At 38.2% G+C, this 22,786-nt stretch overlaps 1 protein-coding gene across 1 annotated transcript in view; it reads left to right on the top strand.

Annotated features, from left to right (window-relative positions):
* The first annotated feature begins 252 nt into the window (after nt 1–252).
* Nucleotides 253–22,786, top strand: part of LOC134802445 (uncharacterized) — a 49,591-nt gene continuing 27,057 nt past the window's right edge. Inside the window, exons 1-3 of the mRNA XM_063775111.1 lie at nt 253–314; nt 1,888–1,910; nt 3,223–3,325. Of these exons, the coding sequence (XP_063631181.1) occupies nt 284–314; nt 1,888–1,910; nt 3,223–3,325 (157 nt within the window). The 5' untranslated portion in view covers nt 253–283. The remainder of the gene's footprint in view (nt 315–1,887; nt 1,911–3,222; nt 3,326–22,786) is intronic.

The following is a 22,786-nucleotide window of genomic DNA, read 5'->3' as shown; positions in this document are numbered from 1 at the left end:
ATCGATCCGCCGCTCCCTTAGAGGATATAACCAAACGGAGTAGCCATTAACAGGCGTTCCCCTCTGTCGAAAATAGGCGGCCAATGGTCATATACATTGTATGGACTGACGTTTATCTGACATGGCTATTTTTTCATCGACTGATTTGATCAGTCCCGTCTGGATACCACTTTAGGCGACTGAGATACGGAACCCTAAAAAACAATAAGCAGTAAAATTATATTTCCTTCGCACTTATATCCAGAACTTGAAACAAAGCCGTATTATAGGAGGAAGACGCAATATGAATTTAATAAAACAAGGCCTAATTTTAAGTAAGTTTCAAGATTTTTTTAATGTAGGTATAAGGCCCGTTACCTAGAGTTAGACCAAGAAAAGTCTGCAGCGATTTTGATAATCCACGCAGTGCAAGTGTCATTTTAAACGTCAAACTTCTATGAAATTATGACGTATAAATAACACTTGCACTGCGTGGGCTATCAAAATCGCTGCAGACTTTTCTTGGTCTAAAAGTTATGTTATAAGTCTCTTCATGTTAAAATTAGTACACTTTTCACACTATCCTATGCCTATACTCTGTATCTTTAGGTATTTAAATAAAAGTAAACAAAATCTACCCTCAAATGGCTCCATATGCCAGTTGAGGGTAGATGAAAACATTACACGATCAAATAATGTAGGTTAAACTCAGGTCGTTCAGTGACTGATCCAGGCGGTTTTGTAATTGGTCGGTTTACCAATATTATAAATGTACAAATTGTTTGTTTACTTTTATTTAAATACCTACACAGACTATAGTTGTTATCATGTTTTTATGCACCGAAAAAACTTTCACAATCCGACAATATCGCAACCGAAAACCAGGACTGCTGCGATTGGTCGATGTTGCGCGACCAGGGAGGCGAAACTCTTTCGGGCTTTCTCGGTTCCGTTCGGGTCAGCATTGCTCATAGCAATTATTAGGGTTGACACAATTTGACGTCCCTTTGCGTGTACGACCACAGATAAGATAATTACTTGAATTTTGACAACCCTAAATAGCCGAAAGGGATAGTACCTACCATACATAAGAAGGAGAGCATGATTCATCCCTGAACTAACAAACTTCGGTTTTGTGGGAAGTTTCCTTTCTGTGGTAGTATTATTACTTATTCTGTAGCCCACTCGCGTTCGCGGTTTCGCGCACGAGTGTGAAGCGGGCTTGTGGCGCGACTGACACATTAAAATAACTAAACAAACAACTCTGTCAGTAGAAAAAGGCGCGAAATTCAAATTTTCTATGGGACATGAGAAGATAACCCTTCGCGCCTACATTTTTAAATTTAGGGCTCCGTAACTCAAAAGGAAAAAACGGAACCCTTGCAGAATCACTCGTGCGTCTGTCTGTCTGTCTGTCTATCCAACCATCCGCTTTATCTCCGAAACTACTGCGTCTAAATATTTGAAAAAAATACACTTAATTGTTCTTTACCAATTGATGTCAGGAAATGTGCAGTCAAGCGTGAGTCGGACTTAATTACTTAGTTTTTGATCCGAACCCTACGGGTTTTTCTAAAGACATTTAATTAATTCACGTTCCAAATGAAAAAATACATTGTTAAAAATTGGGTAATATACGGAACCCTTGGAGCGCGAGTCTCGCACTTGAACGGTTTTTTTCTACTAACGGAAATGGCTTGACAGACTATACATATATATAGATGGTCAAGCAAATCTTGTCAGTAGAAAAAGGCGGAAAATTTGTAAAATGTAGGCGCGAATGGAATGGTTATCGTCCCATAGAAAATTTAAATTTCGCGCCTTTTTCTACTGACAAGATTTACTTGACCAAGTATACTTACATACTGTACCTACCTATATTATATCAGATTTTATTATTCGTTTTAGTGGCATATGCTCTGGTGCTTAAGGTAAGTGTAGGAAGGCTTAGGTTCTTACTTACTGTTGTCAGTGGGGAGACACTCCTCACTTCGGTCGAACTCGGCTCCGTTCGGCTCAGCATTGCTCCGAGCAATTATTAGGGTTGGCACCACTTGACTTCCTTTTGCCTGCACGACCACAGATAAGATAATCACTGGAATTTTGACAACCCTAAATAGCCGAAAGGGATAGTGCCATATATAAGAAAGGGATAGCATGATTCGACCCTGAACCGCTGTCAAACATCGGGTTTGTAGGAAGTGTCCTTTCTGTACAGTAGTACTATTATTTATTCTGTGCTGCTGTGGCGCAACGACCCGAAGTGGATCTTGGCCTCCGACACCGTTTCTGTCCAGTCGACGGTGCCGAGTTCGCTATAGTACCTATTTTATACAATCGTGATATAATAGAGAGCTTTTCAGTAGAGTACCGTGTTTTGATAAATTCCGCTACACGACGCTAGATGTCGACTACGAAATAACGCGCGTTTTGGTAAGAAAACTGATATGGAGTTACCACTCTTTCTTTACTTATTTACTCTATGATGTATGTAGTCATGTATCGTCCACGAGTGAGTGATTTAAATTTATTATATCATTTGATTGAACTCGCTCACTCTTCAAACAAACTGATGATTTAACACGCTCAGTTGCTCATCTACATATCTCAGTCTCGGTGCTCCTTGCGGGTTATTCGCGGATGGTCTAGAACGCAATATTTTGCCTATATCACGGTCCTGAACGCAAAATCTCGCTCGTTTTATCTTTACGTTAGCGATGTCGACGGAGCGCCGCTGTTGCGGGGCTCCTATTCTGTGCTGTTAAATTTGGCCTTCGGCCATTTGAAGATAACTAACGAACCTAACCTACCCTAGTGATATAAAAAAGTGGTCATTTTGCGTTCTAGACCGTTCGCGATGTAGGCTAAAAGGGACATAGGCAAAATATTACACTAGTCATTTTGCGTTCTAGACCGTCCGCGACTATACCTTCCTTGCGCGCTCTTTCCCACTCATGATTCAAATGAGCTGGCTGAGCGTGACGAGCGAGGAGCGAATGAGACGATACGAATAGGTTTCGGAGCGGTTCGGAAGAATTCGGAGGGCTTCGGGACTTTCGGGAAAACATGGCGGGATCGTATCGCATGATTCACCATCTTGGTCGCACTTATGGCTGTGTGTATATTTCCCTCTACCATCCTCTACTCACTCTTGAACAATATAGTCTATAGATTCACTAAGCGAAGTGAGCGAAATATGGTGAAGCGTTTACGCATCTCTAATGTATATTTGTGTTAAACCAGACAACGACAGCAGACGTGCTCGACAAATATCATGAATATCGGAGAGATAAAACAAAAAAAGACGCGGATTTGCTCATTAAAATGTCGGCAGATTTCATTAAAGGTGAGTCATTTACATAATCAATAATCATAATCATAGCTGTACCCATACAACCATTTTCAGTCGCCGTTACGACACGGTGTAGACACATCTTGCGTCGACACCGTCTGTTTCGGTCACAATTCCAGTCGCAGAGTCGTCGCCGTTACGACGCAGTTATCAGAAAAGGGGAAGGGTCGACACAGACATTTTTAGTCACAAAGTGTCGTCGCCGTGTGCACACATTGTTACCAGTTTGCGACTACTTATCCCAAAATCATTCGTTTATTCGTTCATTTTGTTCCTGTCAAATGGAAACTGTCAGGTGGAAAAATTCTTGAATAAAAATAAGTGACATTAATACGCCATCTCTAAAACGGATTACAAGACCTAAGTATTTATTGTTTGCATTTATATTACAATAGGACTTAAATTACTATGGGAAATTAAACTGCTCGAGTGATTTGATTAACTAAGTGTAATTTTATCAACGCGCTACCACATTATTTTAGTTTAGCCGGCAATGTTATTGTTTACTTCTCAGTGCATGTGTTCATAACTACATAATTTGATGCATTTTTAGTACTCGGATGCGTATACTATACTTAAATAATAGAAATAACGCTTTACATACTACTAAACTTGTTCATTATGATGTAAAAATATGGTTTAAGGCTGAGAAATATTCCAGTCACAAAGTAGTCGCAATGTTACGACTCTGTGTAGACTCTGTGTAGACACATGACGGCGCGTGTCAAAAGTAGTAACAAAGTTACTGGATTTACAAAATGGCTCCTTGTGTTCATTTGTTTTCAGATATTCTCAAAGTGTAAGAGCCATGCCGTGGTCAGCGATGGGCTTTAATCGATTAACTGTTTATTCGACTAAATTCATGGAATAAAAAAGTTAATCCTCAAATTTTAATCGCGATCAATTTAGCAACCTAACATACGATTGAAATCGAATTAATCTGAATATTAATCGAATAAATTTTCGATTAACTATCGATGGAAAGTTGACAGGGGGTCATTTTTGTACGTAAAAATAATAGAGATGTCTTGCGTGCAGATGGCAGCCAAACATTTTGTCATAAAAGTCGAGATGGGTGTCGATTTATAGGTTTTAGGGAGTGCCGGTTTCGAAAATGATGACCATTTTGGAATCCAAGATCTCTGCCGTGCACTTTGGTCATGGTCATCATTTTTTAATTCTGTACTTCCTACCCTAATAGCATTTTCTTGTAGGGATTTTGTTGGGCCTTTGTTTACGTATTAGTTGGGCAACCGTTATATTTGGCCGTACGATTTGCTGGAGGGCCCTCGACAAAGGCCCTCCCGAAGATTCCCAACAGAGGGCCATAAGAGTATTTTTTTCGTTGGGCCTATTTAAATAAATCATACAATTATTCAACGGTGGTGGTTTTGGTTGGGCCGTGGTTGGGCCTATACACATTTGTTTGATGGTTGGTTAATTGTTACATTTGGCCGTACGATTTGCTGGAGGGCCCTCGACAAAGGCCCTCCCGAAGATTCCCAACAGAGGGCCATTAGAGTAATTTTTTCGTTGGGCCTATTTAAATAAATCATACAATTATTCAACGGTGGTGGTTTTGGTTGGGCCGTGGTTGGGCCTATACACATTTGTTTGATGGTTGGTTAATTGTTACATTTGGCCGTATGGCTTGCTGTAGGGCCAACTGCAAAAAAATAAAAAAGGGACATTTTTTCGTTGTGCTTCTGTTTGCAAATTCAACAATTACCCAACGGCAAGTCAGGTAGGTCGGTAGGTAGTCGTGCACCAGGTTGAAGGCCCAACACAGCTTGTCCCACAAAGGGCCAACATTGTAACTTTAACGTTGGGCCTTGTGTAGGATTCTTACAATACTACCGTAGGTAAATAGTTGTGTAATTTATAGTGTGCCTACAGTCTAATTATGTAATGGGCTTTTGTTTACGAGTCCTACAGTTACCCTACGTTAAGTAAGTGGTTGTGTAATACGACGTTGGGCCTTTGCTGATAAATATTACAATTACACTACGGTAGGCATTGGTTGTATCCACATGAAGGCCCTAGGCTAGGCAGCAGTTGTTGTTAATCTTCTCTGTATCGTTCCAATTTTAGTATATGTACTGCCGAAGCAATTACACTTACTATACACTCTAATTTGTATATATACTAACCGCACTTCGAAACTTCGTAAGCGAGATTTATGTTTTTTGAGATTTAAATTGAGAAAATGTTGGTAAAATACAATTTTTTAAATTTATGTATAAATTTTATAGTTATAGCTATTAGATTTATAAGTTACTTTTAAAAAATATTATGACTATATCCGGAATAATCGAGAAAATAACTATAACTTCGATGTTTGGAGACAGTAACGCCATCTAGTGACGCCACAAGCAAACTCAACTGGTATTGTTGGGTATCAGTACCACAGCCAATGTTGGTAAATGCGATATTTGTGCTCACTGGGCCAACGAATGTTATCGTTGTTTAGCCACCGGTACCAAAATACACAAAGGCCCATTGTTAGGCGTCAGTGCCACAGCCAATGTTGGTAAATACGATATTTGTCATCATTGGGCCATCGGATGATATCTTTGACTAGCCAACGTTACCAAAATACACAAAGGCCCATTGTTGGGCATCCGTGCCACAACCAATGATGGTAAATGCGGTATTCGTCACCATTGGGCCAACGAATGTTATCGTTGTTTAGCGAACGGTAGCAAAATACACAAAGGCCCATTGTTGGGCCTCAATGCTACAGCCAATGTTGGTAAATGCGATATTTGTCGTCATTGGGCCATCGTATGATATCGTTGATTAGCCAACGTTACCAAAATAAACAAAGGCCCATTGTGGGGCATCAGTGCCACAGTCAATGTTGGTAAATGCGATATTTGTCATCATTGGGCCATCGGATGATATCGTTGATTAGCCAACGTTACCAAAATACACAAAGGCCCATTGTTGGGTATCAGTGCCACAGCCAATGTTGGTAAATGCGATATTTGTCATCATTGGGCCATCGGATGATATCCTTGAGTAGCCAACGTTACCAAAATACACAAAGGCCCATTGTTGGGCATCCGTGCCACAGCCAATGTTGGTAAATGCGGTATTCGTCACCATTGGGCCAACGAATGTTATCGTTGTTTAGCGAACGGTAGCAAAATACACAAAGGCCCATTGTTGGGCATCACTGCCACTGCCAATGTTGGTAAATGCGATATATGTCATCATTGGGCCATCGGATGATATCGTTGATTAGCCAACGTTACCAAAATACACAAAGGCCCATTGTTGGGCATCAATGCTACAGCCAATGTTGGTAAATGCGATATTTGTCGTCATTGGGCCATCGGATGATATCGTCGATTAGCCAACGTTACCAAAATAAACAAAGGCCCATTGTTGGGTATCAGTGCCACAGCCAATGTTGGTAAATGCGATATTTGTCATCATTGGGCCATCGGATGATATCCTTGACTAGCCAACGTTACCAAAATACACAAAGGCCCATTGTTGGGCATCCGTGCCACAGCCAATGTTGGTAAATGCGGTATTCGTCACCATTGGGCCAACGAATGTTATCGTTGTTTAGCGAACGGTAGCAAAATACACAAAGGCCCATTGTTGGGCATCACTGCCACTGCCAATGTTGGTAAATGCAATATACGTCATCATTGGGCCAACGAATATTATCGTTGTTTAGCCAACGGTACCAAAATACACAAAGGCCCATTGTTTGGCATCTGTGCCACAGCGAATGTTGGTAAATGCGATGGTGGGCCAATACAAAATTAATGTTGGCTACGGAACGAACCTCATCCCAACGTTTTCCCAACCGTTGGCATCGTGGGCCCCAACGAAAATGCTACTAGGGTAACACCTATAAATCAACATCCATGACGACTTTTATCAATAGCAGCAAATTTAAACTGCTCCGTTAAATTTTATTAATTATAATTATTTTAGTGCATATATTTTGGTCATAAACAAATTATTTTATTTTATTGAAGTGATAAAGTGACACCGTGACCAAAAAAGCGATAAAAATGCCACCAACAAAAGCTAAACAAAAAGAAAAGTGTAGTGACGGACAGTTGACGGACATTATTTTGAATTTACAAAGTACTATTCTGGAAATGAAACAAAAAATGGATAACACGTATGATTTAATTAAATGCCAACAACAAGAACTGGTAAGACAAAAACAAATACACTCCCAGATATTACAAATACTAAAGCACAATCAAACTGACCTTGATATACTACAGGCAAAGACACCGCAATTAAATGACTCTGGTCCAGAAGCACTTAATTTCATTGATGACACTGTACATGGAACACAAGAACCGACCAAAGAGCACACTGCATCAAAGCATGACATATCTTGCACGACACCTACAGGACCCACAGATCAAATGCCAGCGGAAATGCTGCGGCTCCGGACCCGTACCCGTCGTAAACTGCAGTCGGAGGGGCTCTTAGCTCAACCATCGTTATCACCAGACAACATGTCCTCTGTGCCACCTGTCAGTGCAGCATCCAAACCAGCTGCCGCCCATCCTCCCGTCTGGCAATCCGTCACTCAAGATGCAGTACCTCCAAAACGAGCTATATCTGCAGGAGTAGTGCAGAAGGAGTCAGGTTCTCTTGTGGCAGGTACACCAGCTGCAGCATTCACTAAACAGGCACCTCCTGCTGCGTCATCGGCCCCAAAAGCACCTTCTGCAATGTGCATCTCACTGGCACCTCCTGATCCTGCATATGGTCCACTGGCAGCACGTGATGCTATTACGTGCGCTCCACTGGCAGCCACGGTGCCCGTAGCTCCGACGGAGCAACGCGAGGGACTGCGGGCAGCTACGCCACGGTCTGTTAGTCTGCACGTCTTCAACCTGAACGTAGAAACCAGCTGTGAAGACGTCGTTCATCACATCCAAACCAGTATCGGGGTCCAGGTAGATAGGTGCGAACAGCTGAAGGTCACGAGGGGTCATTACTCGTCATTCAAGATCGATGTGCCGGCGAATAAAGTAGGTGTAGTTCGTAGTCACAAACACTGGCCGGCTGGCGTGTCCATCAGGCACTTCAACACAGTCGAGTCAAAAAACTACCTAATAAGCAGCGGCGACCGACCACCACGCTAGCAAAATCTTCATGTTTTAAAATCGTCCACCAAAACGTCAGATCAATTTGCGGCAAAACTGGGTTACTAGACTTGCTAAATAACTCCGAAAATCCCGATGTATTGGCCTGTAGCGAGACTTGGTGCAAGAAATACGAAATAGAACGAGTTAGGTTATGTGGTTATCGGCTTGCAAATAGCTACTGTCGCACGAATATAGAACATGGCGGTGTGGCGCTGTACACACGGGCCGATATTGAGTACCGCCAACGAAATGACCTACAGAGCCTGGCCATCGAATTTCATATAGAGTTTACTGCAATTGAAATTTGTAAAATAAGTTTAATAATAATTGTGTTGTACCGCACTGGAAACGGTGACTTTGAAATTTACTTAGATAAGTTAGAACTATTATTAGATAGATTAATAAAAGAGAATAAAAGTTTCATTCTAGTCGGCGACCAAAATGTCGATTTCATGTCAGAGAACGTATCGAGGCGGCGGGTAAACGAAATCTTACAAATGTATGGGTGTAAAAACTGTGTCGAGTTTCCGACCCGTGTGTCCGCGCACAGCTCGACCTGAGGGCCTACCGCGAACCACGTTCGACGTGTTGCCTCCCTGTCGCACTTACGTACAAATTTACAAGTGCGACAGAGGGGCAACACGTCGAACGTGGTTCGCGGTAGGCCCTCTGCATCGACTGCGGGCTGGTACCGCGCGAGTACCGGGGCGTTGAGACCCGCCCGCTAGATACCCCAATCAGCGATCATAACGCACAGGTATTCACCCTCCCTACTACACGACAAACACTTGAACCAAACAGTTTCATGCAAAAAAGACTATTTACTGACGAATCATTAATTACTTTTTATATTGACATTGAAAATTATAATTGGAATTTTGTCTATAATGACGTAATTTCTATAAATGACAAATTCGACAAATTATTTAATATTTTAATGTACTATATTGATATTCACTTTCCAATGAAAAATATTTTAGTTAAGAAAAACATACATGCACCATGGATTACAGAAAGTCTTTCTAAATTGATTACCAACTACAATGACTTGACAGTAATGAAACAACAGTACCCAGATCTTGAAAATCTCGCGGAGTGCATCAGCCACCAAGCAGATTGCATTAAGTCAGAAACTCTAACTGCCCGTCGAGAATACTTTGGAGATCGTATAGCCAATAGTAAAAACCCATCAAAGGAAATGTGGCGTATAGTAAATGATGAGTCATCTGCAAAACCATTACGACATACTATTTCACTCAGGGATGAAAAAGGAAATGATTTGCCCTGCAGCGACGTACCGGAAGTATTAAATCGACACTTCCTGACGGTAACATCAAAATATAAATTAAATATTAACAAATTAGACTCTGTGGAGCACGTTAGGCATCATCTAAGAAACAAAAACGTTCCTAATTTCATTTTGCCAAAAATCACACTCACAGACCTAAACCGCACTCTGAGATCCATGGTAAAAACACGACAGACACTAGATATCTACGATATTTCCCTAAACATACTCGAGTGCATCTGGCCAGTCGTCGCAGGGCTACTAGTAGAACTCATTAATACCATCCCATACAACCATTTCCAGTCGCCGTTACGACGCGGTGTTGACACATCTTGTGTCGACACCGTCTGTTTCGGTCACAATTCCAGTCGCAGAGTCGTCGCCGTGTCGACACAGTTACCAGAAATGGGGAAGGGTCGACACATGACACAAAGTGACATAAAGTGTGGTCGCCGTGTGCACACATTGTTTCGGGTTTGCGACTACTTTATGCCAAAATCATTCGTTCATTCGTTCATTTTGTTCCTGTCAAATGGAAACTGTCAGATGGAAAAATACTTAAATAAAAATAAGTGACATTAATACGCCATCTCTAAAACGGATTACAAGACGTAATTACATATTGTTTGCATTTATATTACAATAGAACTTAAATTATTATGGGGAATTAAACTGCTCGAGTGATTTGATAAACTAAGTGTAATATAATCAACGCGCCACCACATTGTTTTAGTTTAGCCTGAAATGAAATTGTTTACTTCTCAGTGCCTGTGTTCATAACTATGTTATTTGAAGCATTTTTAGTACTTCGATGCGTATACTATACTTAAATAACAGAAATAACGCTTTACATACTACGAAACTTGTTAATTATGATGTATAAATATGGTTTAAGGCTGAGAAATATTGCAGTCACAAAGTAGTTGCAATGTTTCGACTTTGTGTCGACTCTGTGTTGACACATGACACGCGCTGTCAAAAGTAATAACAAAGTTACTGGTATGTTACTGGATTTGCAAAATGGCTCCTTGTGTTGATTTGTTTTCAGATATTCTCAAAGTGTAAAAATGCCGTGGTCAGAGATAGGCATTAATCGATTAACTGTTTATTCGACTAATTAATGGAATAAAAAAAGTTAATTCTCAAATTTTAATCGCGATTAGTTTAGTCGACCTAACATAGATTGAAATTGAATTAATCTGAATATTAATCGAATAAATTATCGATTAAATCTCGATTGAAAGTTGACAGGGGGCCATTTTTGTACGTAAAAATAATAGAAATGTCTTGCATGCAGATGGTAGCAAAACACTTTGTCATAAAAGTCGAGATGGGTGTCGATATATAGGTTTTAGGGAGTGCCGATTTCGAAAATAATGACCATTTTGGAATCCGAAATGGCGGCCATGCACTGTGTCATAAAAGTCGTCATGGGTGTCGTTTTATACGTTTTAGGGGGCCCCAATTTTGAAAATGATGACCATTTTGGATTCCAAGATGGCGGCCATGCACTATGTCATAAAAGTCGTCATGGATGTCGTTTTATAGGTTTTAGGGGGCCCCGATTTAGAAAATGATGACCATTTTGAAATTCATAATGGCGGCCATGCACTATGTCATAAAAGTCGTCATGGGTGTCGTTTTATAGGTTTTGGGGGGCGCAGATTTAGAAAATGATAACCATTTTGGATTCCAAAATGGCGGCCATGCACTATGTCATAAATGTCGTCATGGGTGTCATTTTATAGGTTTTAGGGGGCGCAGATTTCGAAAATGATGACCATTTTGGATTCCAAGATGGCGGCCATGCACTATGTCATAAAAGTCGTCATGGATGTCGTTTTATAGGTTTTAGGGGGCGCAGATGTCGAAAATGATAACATTTTCAATTTCAAAATGGCGGCAATGCACTATGTCATAAAAGTCGTCATGGATATCGTTTTATAGGTTTTAGGGGGCGCAGATTTCGAAAATGATGACTATTTTGGATTCCACTTTTATGACAAAATACGTAGCCGCCATCTTGGATTATAAAATGATCATCGTTTTCGAATTCTGCACTCCCTAAAACCTATAAATCGACATCCGTGACGACGCAAGTTATCTTTATTTTCAGATCTAACAAATTGCTACAGAATACAAAGGACAAAAAAGAAGCGAGGAGGTAATGAAACAAGCAAAAATACAGATGATTCCTCGACGCAATTGGGTGATTCTTAGATTTTATGAAACAAAAAATTATTACTCAAGATGGGGCATTAGATCGGAGTTATTATGGGTATTCACGCATAAGGTATTAGTTAACTTATCATATTCTTTATATCACAATAATGTGTTTGCTCAACTCATTGAATAAAACCAAATTTACGATGTGTCCCGGGCTAGTGCCTGATTTCGGTGTAATTTGCAAAACATGTCGGTACTCCTTCAAAGTTGTAAACCAGGAACTCAGTGTCTCAAACATAGTATGCTTTAGTTGTGCCTTAACCGTTGAATAGAGTAGAGGTACAGTCACAGTATAATAAAGTGATTTTTTTAAGGTTTCACCGTCCTTCGGTGGGTTTGGTTCTATGTTTTTTTGAGATCGGTGGTGCAATTTCCTCCGAAAGTTATAGTGCATTTATCGTTATGCAAGTGCTTAAGAAATCCTCGAAAGTACGTAAATCCATTATTATTACATCTCCTCTGTATCACTCATGCTATTTCTGTAATTGCTAAAAAGCGATTAATTTTGACATCACTGGTGTTGATTTCCTTGGATTCGGTGGATTTTTTGACCACCGATATCAAAAAAGTGATCACTGAATTCAAATCCTGCTTTGTAAACTAGTTTGTTGTACTAATTTATCACACCTAAAAAGTGCAAGATACGTTGTATAAACGTAAAATTATGTTTGTAAGTAAATTAAGTCATAATAGGTACAAAAAATCACTAGTTTACTATGAGTAGTTTTTTAAACCAGACGTGTGTTGAAACTTGTAGACCCAATGTTTCTTTCTCTGTCGTGATGTTCTCTTCAAACCAATGAAGTAAATTATGTTAATTGTCCTCTGTATCACCTGAGGCCCTACACCTCGATAACTTTAAACGTGTCAGCCATGTTAAATGAATGCAGATCCCACTTCTTTTACAATAACTTGTGTATGTAAGTATTATGCAAGGTGCACCCAAGGGACAGGATGATCAGAACAAGGGATTAAAAATAAAGTGGCCTTCTAATGTCGAGATCGCTTCAAAGGCACTGAGCGTACCTTACTGATCGATATTTCTAAAGGATAGCCATAGACACAAATTGAACATAGCAAATGTTTTAACAATCCTCAATATCTTATGTCTTTATGTCTAATTATAGGAGTTACTAATTAGCTCAAGTGTTTCAGAATGCTGGAGGTCTCTAGCACCCTCAAATAATTAACAGGTTATTAGATCTTCAAGCATTAGTCGACCACTTCAAATAGTTTTAAATTGATGGAGTTCATGCTTTAAAACTCTGTTATTCAAAAATACTTGTTTTCCGTATTGCATCACATTGCTTTATAAGTGCATTAAATATTTTTTGAGCATTAAACACCACTCAAAAGTTTCTTGTTTATCGAGTGTAGGTAACATAAGTTTCTTTTTGATGCATGTGCGGTCGGATTGTGTGAAACAAACATCTTCTCCTTTATGGCACTAATGTGCGAATTTGTGGTCGACATGTCTGAAACTCGTTCCAGGACCATACATCGCCCACCACCCTATTATATGAGAGGACAGTCAAATAGTGTGGGATATCTTCTAGAGATGTTGTTTTACAAGCCGTAATTAGGTTATTTTAAAATCTTGGGTTTTCGAGATCATTAGCCTTATTACATCGCTTATAATCAAATAAGAATGAAAAATATGATTAAAATGTAATATGATTGAGATATAAAATTGAAATGTGATTTTTGTGTATGCATTATTGAATTCGGTGACGCCAATTGATTTCAGTGCCTGCACATGATTTCGGTGTTTTTTAAATCTCAAATATCTTAAAAACTATAAGGTTCTAATGGAGGCCTCCACTACCAATATTTTTTATATTAAGGCTAGATTTTAGGAAATAAAGTCGCATATCAAATAAGTTAAAAAAAAAATTTGGCACCGAAGTCAGGCACCGAAGGTCATCTCTGAGAAACGCCCAGATGCATAGTTTCCGAGATATAATCGAAAAACGGGAAAATGGGACCTTCAAAGCCCCCTCTCTCCCCCCCGCTCAAGGGCTACGGCCGGGGACTTTTGATATGTTCACCTCCTAACTTGTCAAACCGAGTTACGGAGTCAAAAATTGTGTTCCGAGCATTTCCCTCTACAACTTTTGGAGCATTCGTTGCCTGACCTAAGTAGCTTATTGAATTTCTTTAAAAACTTTTCTGTAAAAGGTTGACGGGTGTTGGGTGTTTATATGGTTTCGGTCGATTATTATCATTTGCATTGCCCATGATGACTTACTAGAATTACGAGCACACGAGACACTAATAGTAGTTTGACAAACCTTGGTTTTCAAGAGGTATTTTATATTGACATTTGCTGTCACAATTTTGCTGTCAGATTTAGTCGCAAACCGCACAAATGTGTCGACACCTTGTTACGGGAAAGTGTAGACACGGCGACGACACTTTGTTTCGAAACAATTCTAGACACATTGTGTGGACTCTGTTACGACACATCTGACATTTAGTTACCACTTTGTGATTCTGCGACTGGAATGGTTATATGGGATGTTCTCGTGCGGTGAGTACCCGGACGTACTGAAAAGCACTCGAGTATGTCCTGTCTATAAGGGAAAAGGTGAAAAAACTGCTGTGGACAATTACAGGCCCATCACTATTGTCCCCAACATCTCTAAATTAGTCGAATCAATTGTATCAAATAGTTTAATGCATCACTTAGAGACAAATGACCTACTGACGGACAGACAGTTTGCGTATAGAAAAAATAGGTCCACCACAACAGCTGCATATGAAGTATATGATTGCATAGCTACGGCGTTAGATGAAAAGGACAAACCGGCAGGAATATTCTGCGACTTGTCTAAAGCCTTCGACGTTATAAATCATGACTTACTGTTAGAAAAGATCGGAAACTATGGAATCGCTAATAACACCCATAAATTATTTAAATCGTTCCTTCGAAATAGACGGCAGACAGTGGAGGTCAAAATTAAGGGCAAAAGTGTTAAATCCGACGCAGGTATACTGGAACAAGGAATACCTCAAGGCTCCGCGCTCGGAAATACCCTATTTTTAATATTCATTAACGATCTCCCTTCCTCTATTGATGATGGCAAGATGGTGTTGTTCGCTGATGACACCACCGTGGTAGTGAAGGCGCATACGTACTCGCAGCTCGAGGAAAAAATAGCAAATACATGCACCCAACTTCATGAGTGGTTCTCAGCGAACGGCCTCATCCTCAACGTCACAAAATCGAATATAATGCTTTTTTCCGCAAGTTCTTCGATTAATATTCCGCAAATACAGATTCCACTTCCAAGGTGTGATTCGTGCAGATTCCTTGGATTTACCGTTGACGCAAAACTAAAATGGAAAGAACACATTAACAACTTGTGCGAAAAGCTTAGTAGTGCTATATTTGCGATGCGCAAACTAAAGCCAATTATTTCAAAAAATATGCTGCTTCAAGTATACTACTCCTATTTTCAATCACTCATGGCGTACGGTATTATTTTATACGGAAATTGCACAGAATCAGAGAGGGTGTTCAAATTCCAAAAAAAGGCCTTACGTGTATTAGCGGGTGTACATCCTAGACACTCATGTCGACAGCTCTTCAAGCAATATAACATAATGACGCACTACTCTCTCTATGTCTATGAAATTATTATGTTCACACGCCGTAACATTCGTTTATTTAAACGCATAGACATGCCTGTCAGAATAACCCGCCAGACCGGCCGATTACAGTCCGTGCCGCGGCGCCTCGCGCTGCTCGACATAAACCCACGCGTAATAGGCCCGGCGTTTTATGAACGTCTACCCGCCACTCTCAAAAATGAATCATCGGATGATGTATTTGGGCGCCGATTGAAGGAACTTTTATTAAATAAAACCCTCTATTCTGTCAAAGAATATAAAGAATAAAATCTTGACTATTTAATTTTTTAATAAGTATATTTTAATTTTTTATAAATTAGTAACAATTGACATACATTTCCTATTATTGTAATATATTAATTTTGACCTTTAGACATTACCTAGGCTAGTCGTATATTTTAAATATTTTTATTATTATTTTTGGACATTTTTATTTTTTATATTCTTTATAATTTGACTGATTTTTACATTTTACCTACTCTTTTCTATTTTATAGAAAGTCGTTTTATATTGTATTACTGTTATTTTATTGTTTTTAGATTATTATTATTGATATTTTTTGTTGTGACGATCTTTTTGTGAAATGCATTCTATTTTGACGTGTGAAATTTAATGTATATTTACAACAAGAAATAAATGAATCTAATCTAATCTAATCTAATCTATGACAAAGTGCACGGCAGACATCTTGGAATCCAAAATGGTCATCCTATAAAACGATATCCATGACGACTTTTGTGACAAAGTGTGTGGCCGCCAAGGTGGATTCCAAAATGGTCATCATTTTCGAATTCTGCACTCCCTAAAACCTATAAATCGATATCCATGACGACTTTTATGACAAAGTGCACGGCAGACATCTAGGATTCCAAAAAGGTTATAATTTTCGTATTCTGAACTCCCTAATACCTATAAATCGACATCCGTGACGACGTAAGTTATCTTTATTTTCAGATGTAATCAATATAATGAAACAAGCAAAAATACAGATGACTCCTCGCCGCAATCGGTGATTCTTAAATTGTAACAAGAACTTTTTTTTGTCGTTAAAGTTTTTATTTTTCACATACTGTGAGAGTTCCGTGACATTTCAAACTTGTAATTTTTTTTAATATGTATTTTTGTTTATGTATGATGATCTCACTAGAATAATATAATCAAGGTATGTTTATGTTTGATGATTGAAATCGTACTCGTACTTCAAAAAAATATATTTGTGTCTTGTATTCCTGCCGAAGACTTTTATTTTTCCTTTTCCTGTTACACAAGTTAGTAATAAGAATTTGGGGCTCTCAATTTTATCTTGAGTTCTACATCAATGAAGCTACGAGGCCATGTTCATCGTTTTCGTAAAATCGGGGGTGCTGAATCCAGTTATGGTATTACATTGACACCATTCCACAAAATTAAAAAAATACCATTTTTAAACTTCTTTGACGTTTAAACCGCTGAACCGATTTCGTTGAAATTTGGTATAGAAATAGTTTGAGTCCCAGGACAGGCCATAGGATAATAATCATAATCATAATCATTTTTATTCATAAAACCAGTTTACATGTCAACATTCTATTCTATTTTATAATTACTTACATTTTTTACATAGGTACATTATTAATTTTACGTAAGAGTATTATTTTTACATTTTTTATTATTATTCTCTGTAAGCACAGAACTTATGGTAGGTGTAGAATGGGCGCTCGACAAGCCAGTTTTTTAATCGGTGCTTAAAGCTAATTAAATTTGCAGCTTCGACGATATTTCTGGGCAGTTTATTATACATAGTGGGCCTCATTACATGGGTGAGCCTATTTGTTTTTTTAAGTTTGCGGCCTACACTAACTAGTTTCTCGGCATTCCTTGTTGTCGTAAATAGCTATGAATTATGTATGTTTTAGTTTAGTCTTTACGTATAAGTTTACTATTTTTACTTTTGTGTGTATATCATGTTTTACTTGTGTGCGTATATTATGTTAATGAATTGCGTGGAATGTTATGTATTGATAACCGATTATGTGGTTTGCTCGAACGCAGCCCTACGGTAGGTGTCAATGGTGACACTAGGACTGGCGCGACCCGGGCTGTCAGAAGAGGATCGCCCGCCATTACTGCGTCGGAGTGTGATTTACTTGAAGCTACGCCTGTTTTCCGAGTTTTATGTATTAAATCCTTTATTTAATGATGTATGGTGTTTTCTCTCTTAACAGTTCAGAAGCGCGATACGTAATTTACGTCCACAATATATTCTGAAAGGCAAAAAGCCAGTAGTTCATCCGCTTATTGTTGCTAACCAAATGAACGCCGGTTCAAGTGATTTTACTATTATATTCGCACCATTCATCATTGAATAATATAAACAAATCTTTGATGAAGCCTTATTAAGGCATATTTGATAAAGAAAATCATTGATGACGGTGTACATCACCGTAGTTCATGGCGTCATAACCACTCTTGTCCAATACGAGGAGTTAGTTGGAATACGACATTTGGTAAGCTATATCGTATCGTTTCAATTGTTGGAACGATGTTCAAGCCACGTAAGTTATAAAAATGATCTATGGGTAAGTAATCCAAGAACTATGTGCCATAGTGTCCAATCTTAAATATCATTATGCAATCAAGGAAAATCTGTGAAAGGTTGTCTTATCCACTTAGTGTAGAATAGTATTGCACATATGCAAACAATTTACAGCCTAAAATATCAGCTATAATGGCATATAATCATGTAGACAACATTCGTCATAATTATTTAGTCTTAAAATATGCAAAGAAAGGCAATACTCAAAATTACCATTATGATTATGAATGCCAGCTAGACTACTGCAATGACATTATAGTCACACTGTAATATTTATTCTGGACCCCAATTTTATAAAAATCATATAACGGAGACAATGTTCGTGTACATGTTGAACAATGTCGGTGAATGTTCAGCGCAGAACGTTCTATCAAGGTGTTATTAAATTGCTTATGAAATTTATCAGTCATAGTGGTTTGGCTTATGGTGTATGGTTAAGTTTATGTTTAAACACTTAGTCTATGATTGATGATGGATAATATTAGCATTAGCAATAAAAATAAATGGATTAAGTATTTTACATATTACCGACATAAAAGATTGGTTATTTAACATTGAGTAATGCTTTATGTTACTAATATTTAAAAAAAAAAACATGCTAAGATGAAAAGTACTATAGTTTGAGAGTACTTATGTTGTGTGTTATTATTACTATGCCTATTTATGCGAGATCGACCAAGTTGCTTTCTTGGGTCATTGAATGACATAGTATTATAAAGCTATGTTAAAATGATCCCTTTGAGAATGTTGTGTGTGTGAGTGTGAGTGCAGCATGATCACATGATGGGGAAATATGGTAATAATTGTCATTTCATATAAAGTTGTTGCTTCATTTATATTTTCACAGAATAAATGTGTTTTATGCAGGAGGTATTGTTTACCAGAACAAGCTTTATGTCTGCATACTCACAGAAGCTTTGCGCTTGCAGAATGATTGCACACAAATGAGTAAGTAATACTGTCCTGTGTGAAAGGTTTTGGCGGTATAAGAAATATGATCAGCGACACAAAATTGAACAAGGTAAGGCCAAATTAAATTGTTGTGTTATGTGAGAGACATTCACATATAATTTGTAGTTATAGCATGGTTAAAATAATAAAAATAATAACAAGTGAGTGGTCAGATATATAATTGACTTACACCAAATTATACTCAAAGCGGCGATTGAGGCATGTTCCTAACATATTCAAATTGTCATGCACCTACACTAAATAATTAGTGTGTGTTAATATGTTTCAAATAAAATAGAACAGGTCAGCATAGCCACTAAAGGCCTGTGATGTCCAAATGGAAAGGATAAAGTGACATGTGCCGTTAATAAGGAGCTGTAATGTTGACTGTACTTTAACATGCAGTCAGTTCAGTGAATAAATAAGTATAAAATAGGAACAATTGATATGGTGATGATACTTCTAAAAGAGTTCATTTAAATTATTTACTATTCATATACATATTATGTTGATGATTGAAAATTGTGTCATTTTAAGAGACCTACCAGTTAAGTCTTGGTCAGTCATGAAAATTTAGTCAAAACTTAGTAAAGTGCAATAATCTTGTATCTAATTGACAAATAATAATGTGGAATAAGATGTGACAGAAAACAGATCACATATTTTTGTTGTTTGTTAAATGCATTGCATGTTGTGTGTTGTTAGAATGTTCAAATGTCTTCACAAATGGCTACTGCAGCTGCTTGAGGGGAGTCCTCACCAGGCTGGATGGTGCAAGGAATTCTTGGCAGTGAAAGAAATCTGTGGTGGGAGATGACTGCAGGTAGTATGTTAAAAGTTGCCAAGTTGGATGCTGCATGTACCACTATGAGAGAAGTTAAGTATTCTCAACACAAGTTCTTTGTTTCACCAAGTTGAAGTATTTGGCTGTTTCATGCAAGCAAATCATAATAATACTATATCCCATTTTATTAAAAAAATTGACAAGGTCATAATGGCATTACATAATATGTGTTATAAAAGATAAAATAGAATAAATTATTGGGGTATTGTCATGAAGGTGAAGGTGGTAAATGGCTTACTAAAGCTCATACAGTATTGGAATACCTACACCTTAAGCTAATAAATTGTACTTACACATGTTTTATTCACATTACTTATTCTAAGAAAACCCTTTTTATGTGAGGGATAGTGTCAATACTTCATAAAGAATCTTGATAGAGTATGCGACATGTCTTGTGTGTGTATCTTGATGTAATTGAAGCCAAGATCATTATTTTATTACCCGCCTGTGCAATGTTCCACTGCTGGGCATAGGTCTTCCATCTATTCTGATCAAATATTATGTTGATGAATTATTAGAAAATATTGAGTGAGCCAAGGATAGTTGAACCATAATTTCAAAAGTTGAATCCAAATATGCTATGTTATGACACAGTTATTGCCCTGAGTTATGGTTGCAGAATGTACTGGCAAAGGTCTGCCTTCCTGAGCGGCGGTGCGAGTCTGCGCCTGCATGACGGTGCGGGTCTGCCTGCCTGAACGGCGGTGCGAGTCTGCGCGCCGACCGATGGAGCGAGTCTGTACACTTATATGGTGGTGCGAGTCTGCACACCTGAGCGGCGGTGCGAGACTGCGCACCTGAGCGGCGGTGCGTGACTGAGGCAGCCTGTGTGATAGCGGGACTAAGTCCCATCTATATGCTCAAAGAGCCACCGATGTACACCGATACAAACCTATATAACAAAAAAAAAACTATTTAACAAAAAAAAAATACAAATATATAAATACACAAAAAAAGGGAGGCTTAGCAAGCCTATGAGACGTATCAGCTTGGCGAGCCATGATACGAATGCTTAGCGAGCCTGTGAGACGTGTCAGCTTAGCGAGCCATGATACGAATGCTTAGCGAGCCTGTGAGACGTATCAGCTTAACGAGCCCATGATACGAATGCTTAGCGAGCCTGTGAGACGTGTCAGCTTAACGAGCCCATGATACGAATGCTTAGCGAGCCTGTGAGACGTATCAGCTTAACGAGCCCATGATACGAATGCTTAGCGAGCCTGTGAGACGTATCAGCTTAACGAGCCCATGATACGAATGCTTAGCGAGCCTGTGAGACGTATCAGCTTAACGAGCCCATGATACGAATGCTTAGCGAGCCTGTGAGACGTATCAGCTTAACGAGCCCATGATACGAATGCTTAGCGAGCCTGTGAGACGTGTCAGCTTAGCGAGCCATGATACGAATGCTTAGCGAGCCTGTGAGACGTATCAGCTTAGCCAGCCCATGATACGAATGCTTAAAGAGCCTATGTTACAAAAAAAATTCTTATTGTATTGTATTGTATTGTATTGTATTTTATTTATTTGCGTTAAGTACATGTACATGCAAATACAGTTTTATAGGTACAAAGTAGGTATATACAATTATTTACAATATTTACATTAATTATTATCCATTACAATTTCAATTATGTTTATAATTTAATTGGCACAAAATTAGAAAAACATTGAAAATACATTAAAATTAAAATCGATATAAAATAAATTTAAAGTTACACATACACACATAAAACTTACAAATTACAGTCAAAACTATATAATAATTATAACTACAATTACTTAATAATTAATTTAACAATAAAACCCCCACTCACCATTACAGTCATAATATCTTAAATCTAGCTAAAAATATAAATGTATAAAATAATGTCGGATGTTGTATAAATGTCAAGTTATGATGTAAAAATAAATAAAAAAGTCTACGAAGTTACAAATACAGTTCCTAAAATAATTTTAATCAAGTGCGTTGGCAAAATATTCGTCAATTGTGTAGAATGGTCTATTTATGAAATAATCTCTTACCTTTATGTCAAATGTTCTTAGGTCACTACATTGTTTTATGTCGGTACTTAATTTATTAAAAATTTTAATTCCGATATTGTTAAGGCTGTTATTAAAATGGATAAAGTTAGATTTAATTTGAACAATTTTTGATTTGTTTCTGAGATTAAAATGATGGGTTTCTTCAGCCTTTCTATAATGATTTTGATTGACATACATATAAACGCATATTCGATATAAATACAATGCCGTAATTGTAAATATTTTGTGGTCTATAAACATATTGCGATGAGTGACTGGTATGTGTTTAGATCCCACAATAATTCGTAGTGCCTTTTTTTGCAAGAGTAGTATAGAGTTTATGTTCGTTCCGTTACCCCATACTTCTATACAATATCTGATAATACTCTCGAAGTAGGAAAAGTATACAGTTTTAAGTATAGTTACATCAGCTACTTTCGAAAGTGATTTTAAGGAGTAACATGCACTAGCCAGCCTTTTGCATATGGAGTCTATCTGGTTGTTCCATCTCAGATAAGGATCGAGTTCTACCCCTAAAAATTTAATACATTCGGCCTTCTGTATTGGTACATCACAGTCGAAGTCGGTACTTTTAGGGCTACGTCGAAATATAGTGTAATAACTTTTCTCATGATTGATTCTAAGGCCATTGACAGTAAACCAATTTTCGATTTCTTCCCAGCATTTTTTGATCATTACTTTGAACTCATGGGTAGTGGTCGCATTCAAAATGACACTGGTATCATCAGCGTATAGATAAGGTGTTCCATAGGTAAGA

The sequence above is a fragment of the Cydia splendana genome, chromosome 24, assembly GCF_910591565.1.
Source record: "Cydia splendana chromosome 24, ilCydSple1.2, whole genome shotgun sequence".
Lineage (NCBI taxonomy): Eukaryota > Metazoa > Arthropoda > Insecta > Lepidoptera > Tortricidae > Cydia > Cydia splendana.
This window is presented reverse-complemented; position numbering and strand designations above follow the sequence as displayed.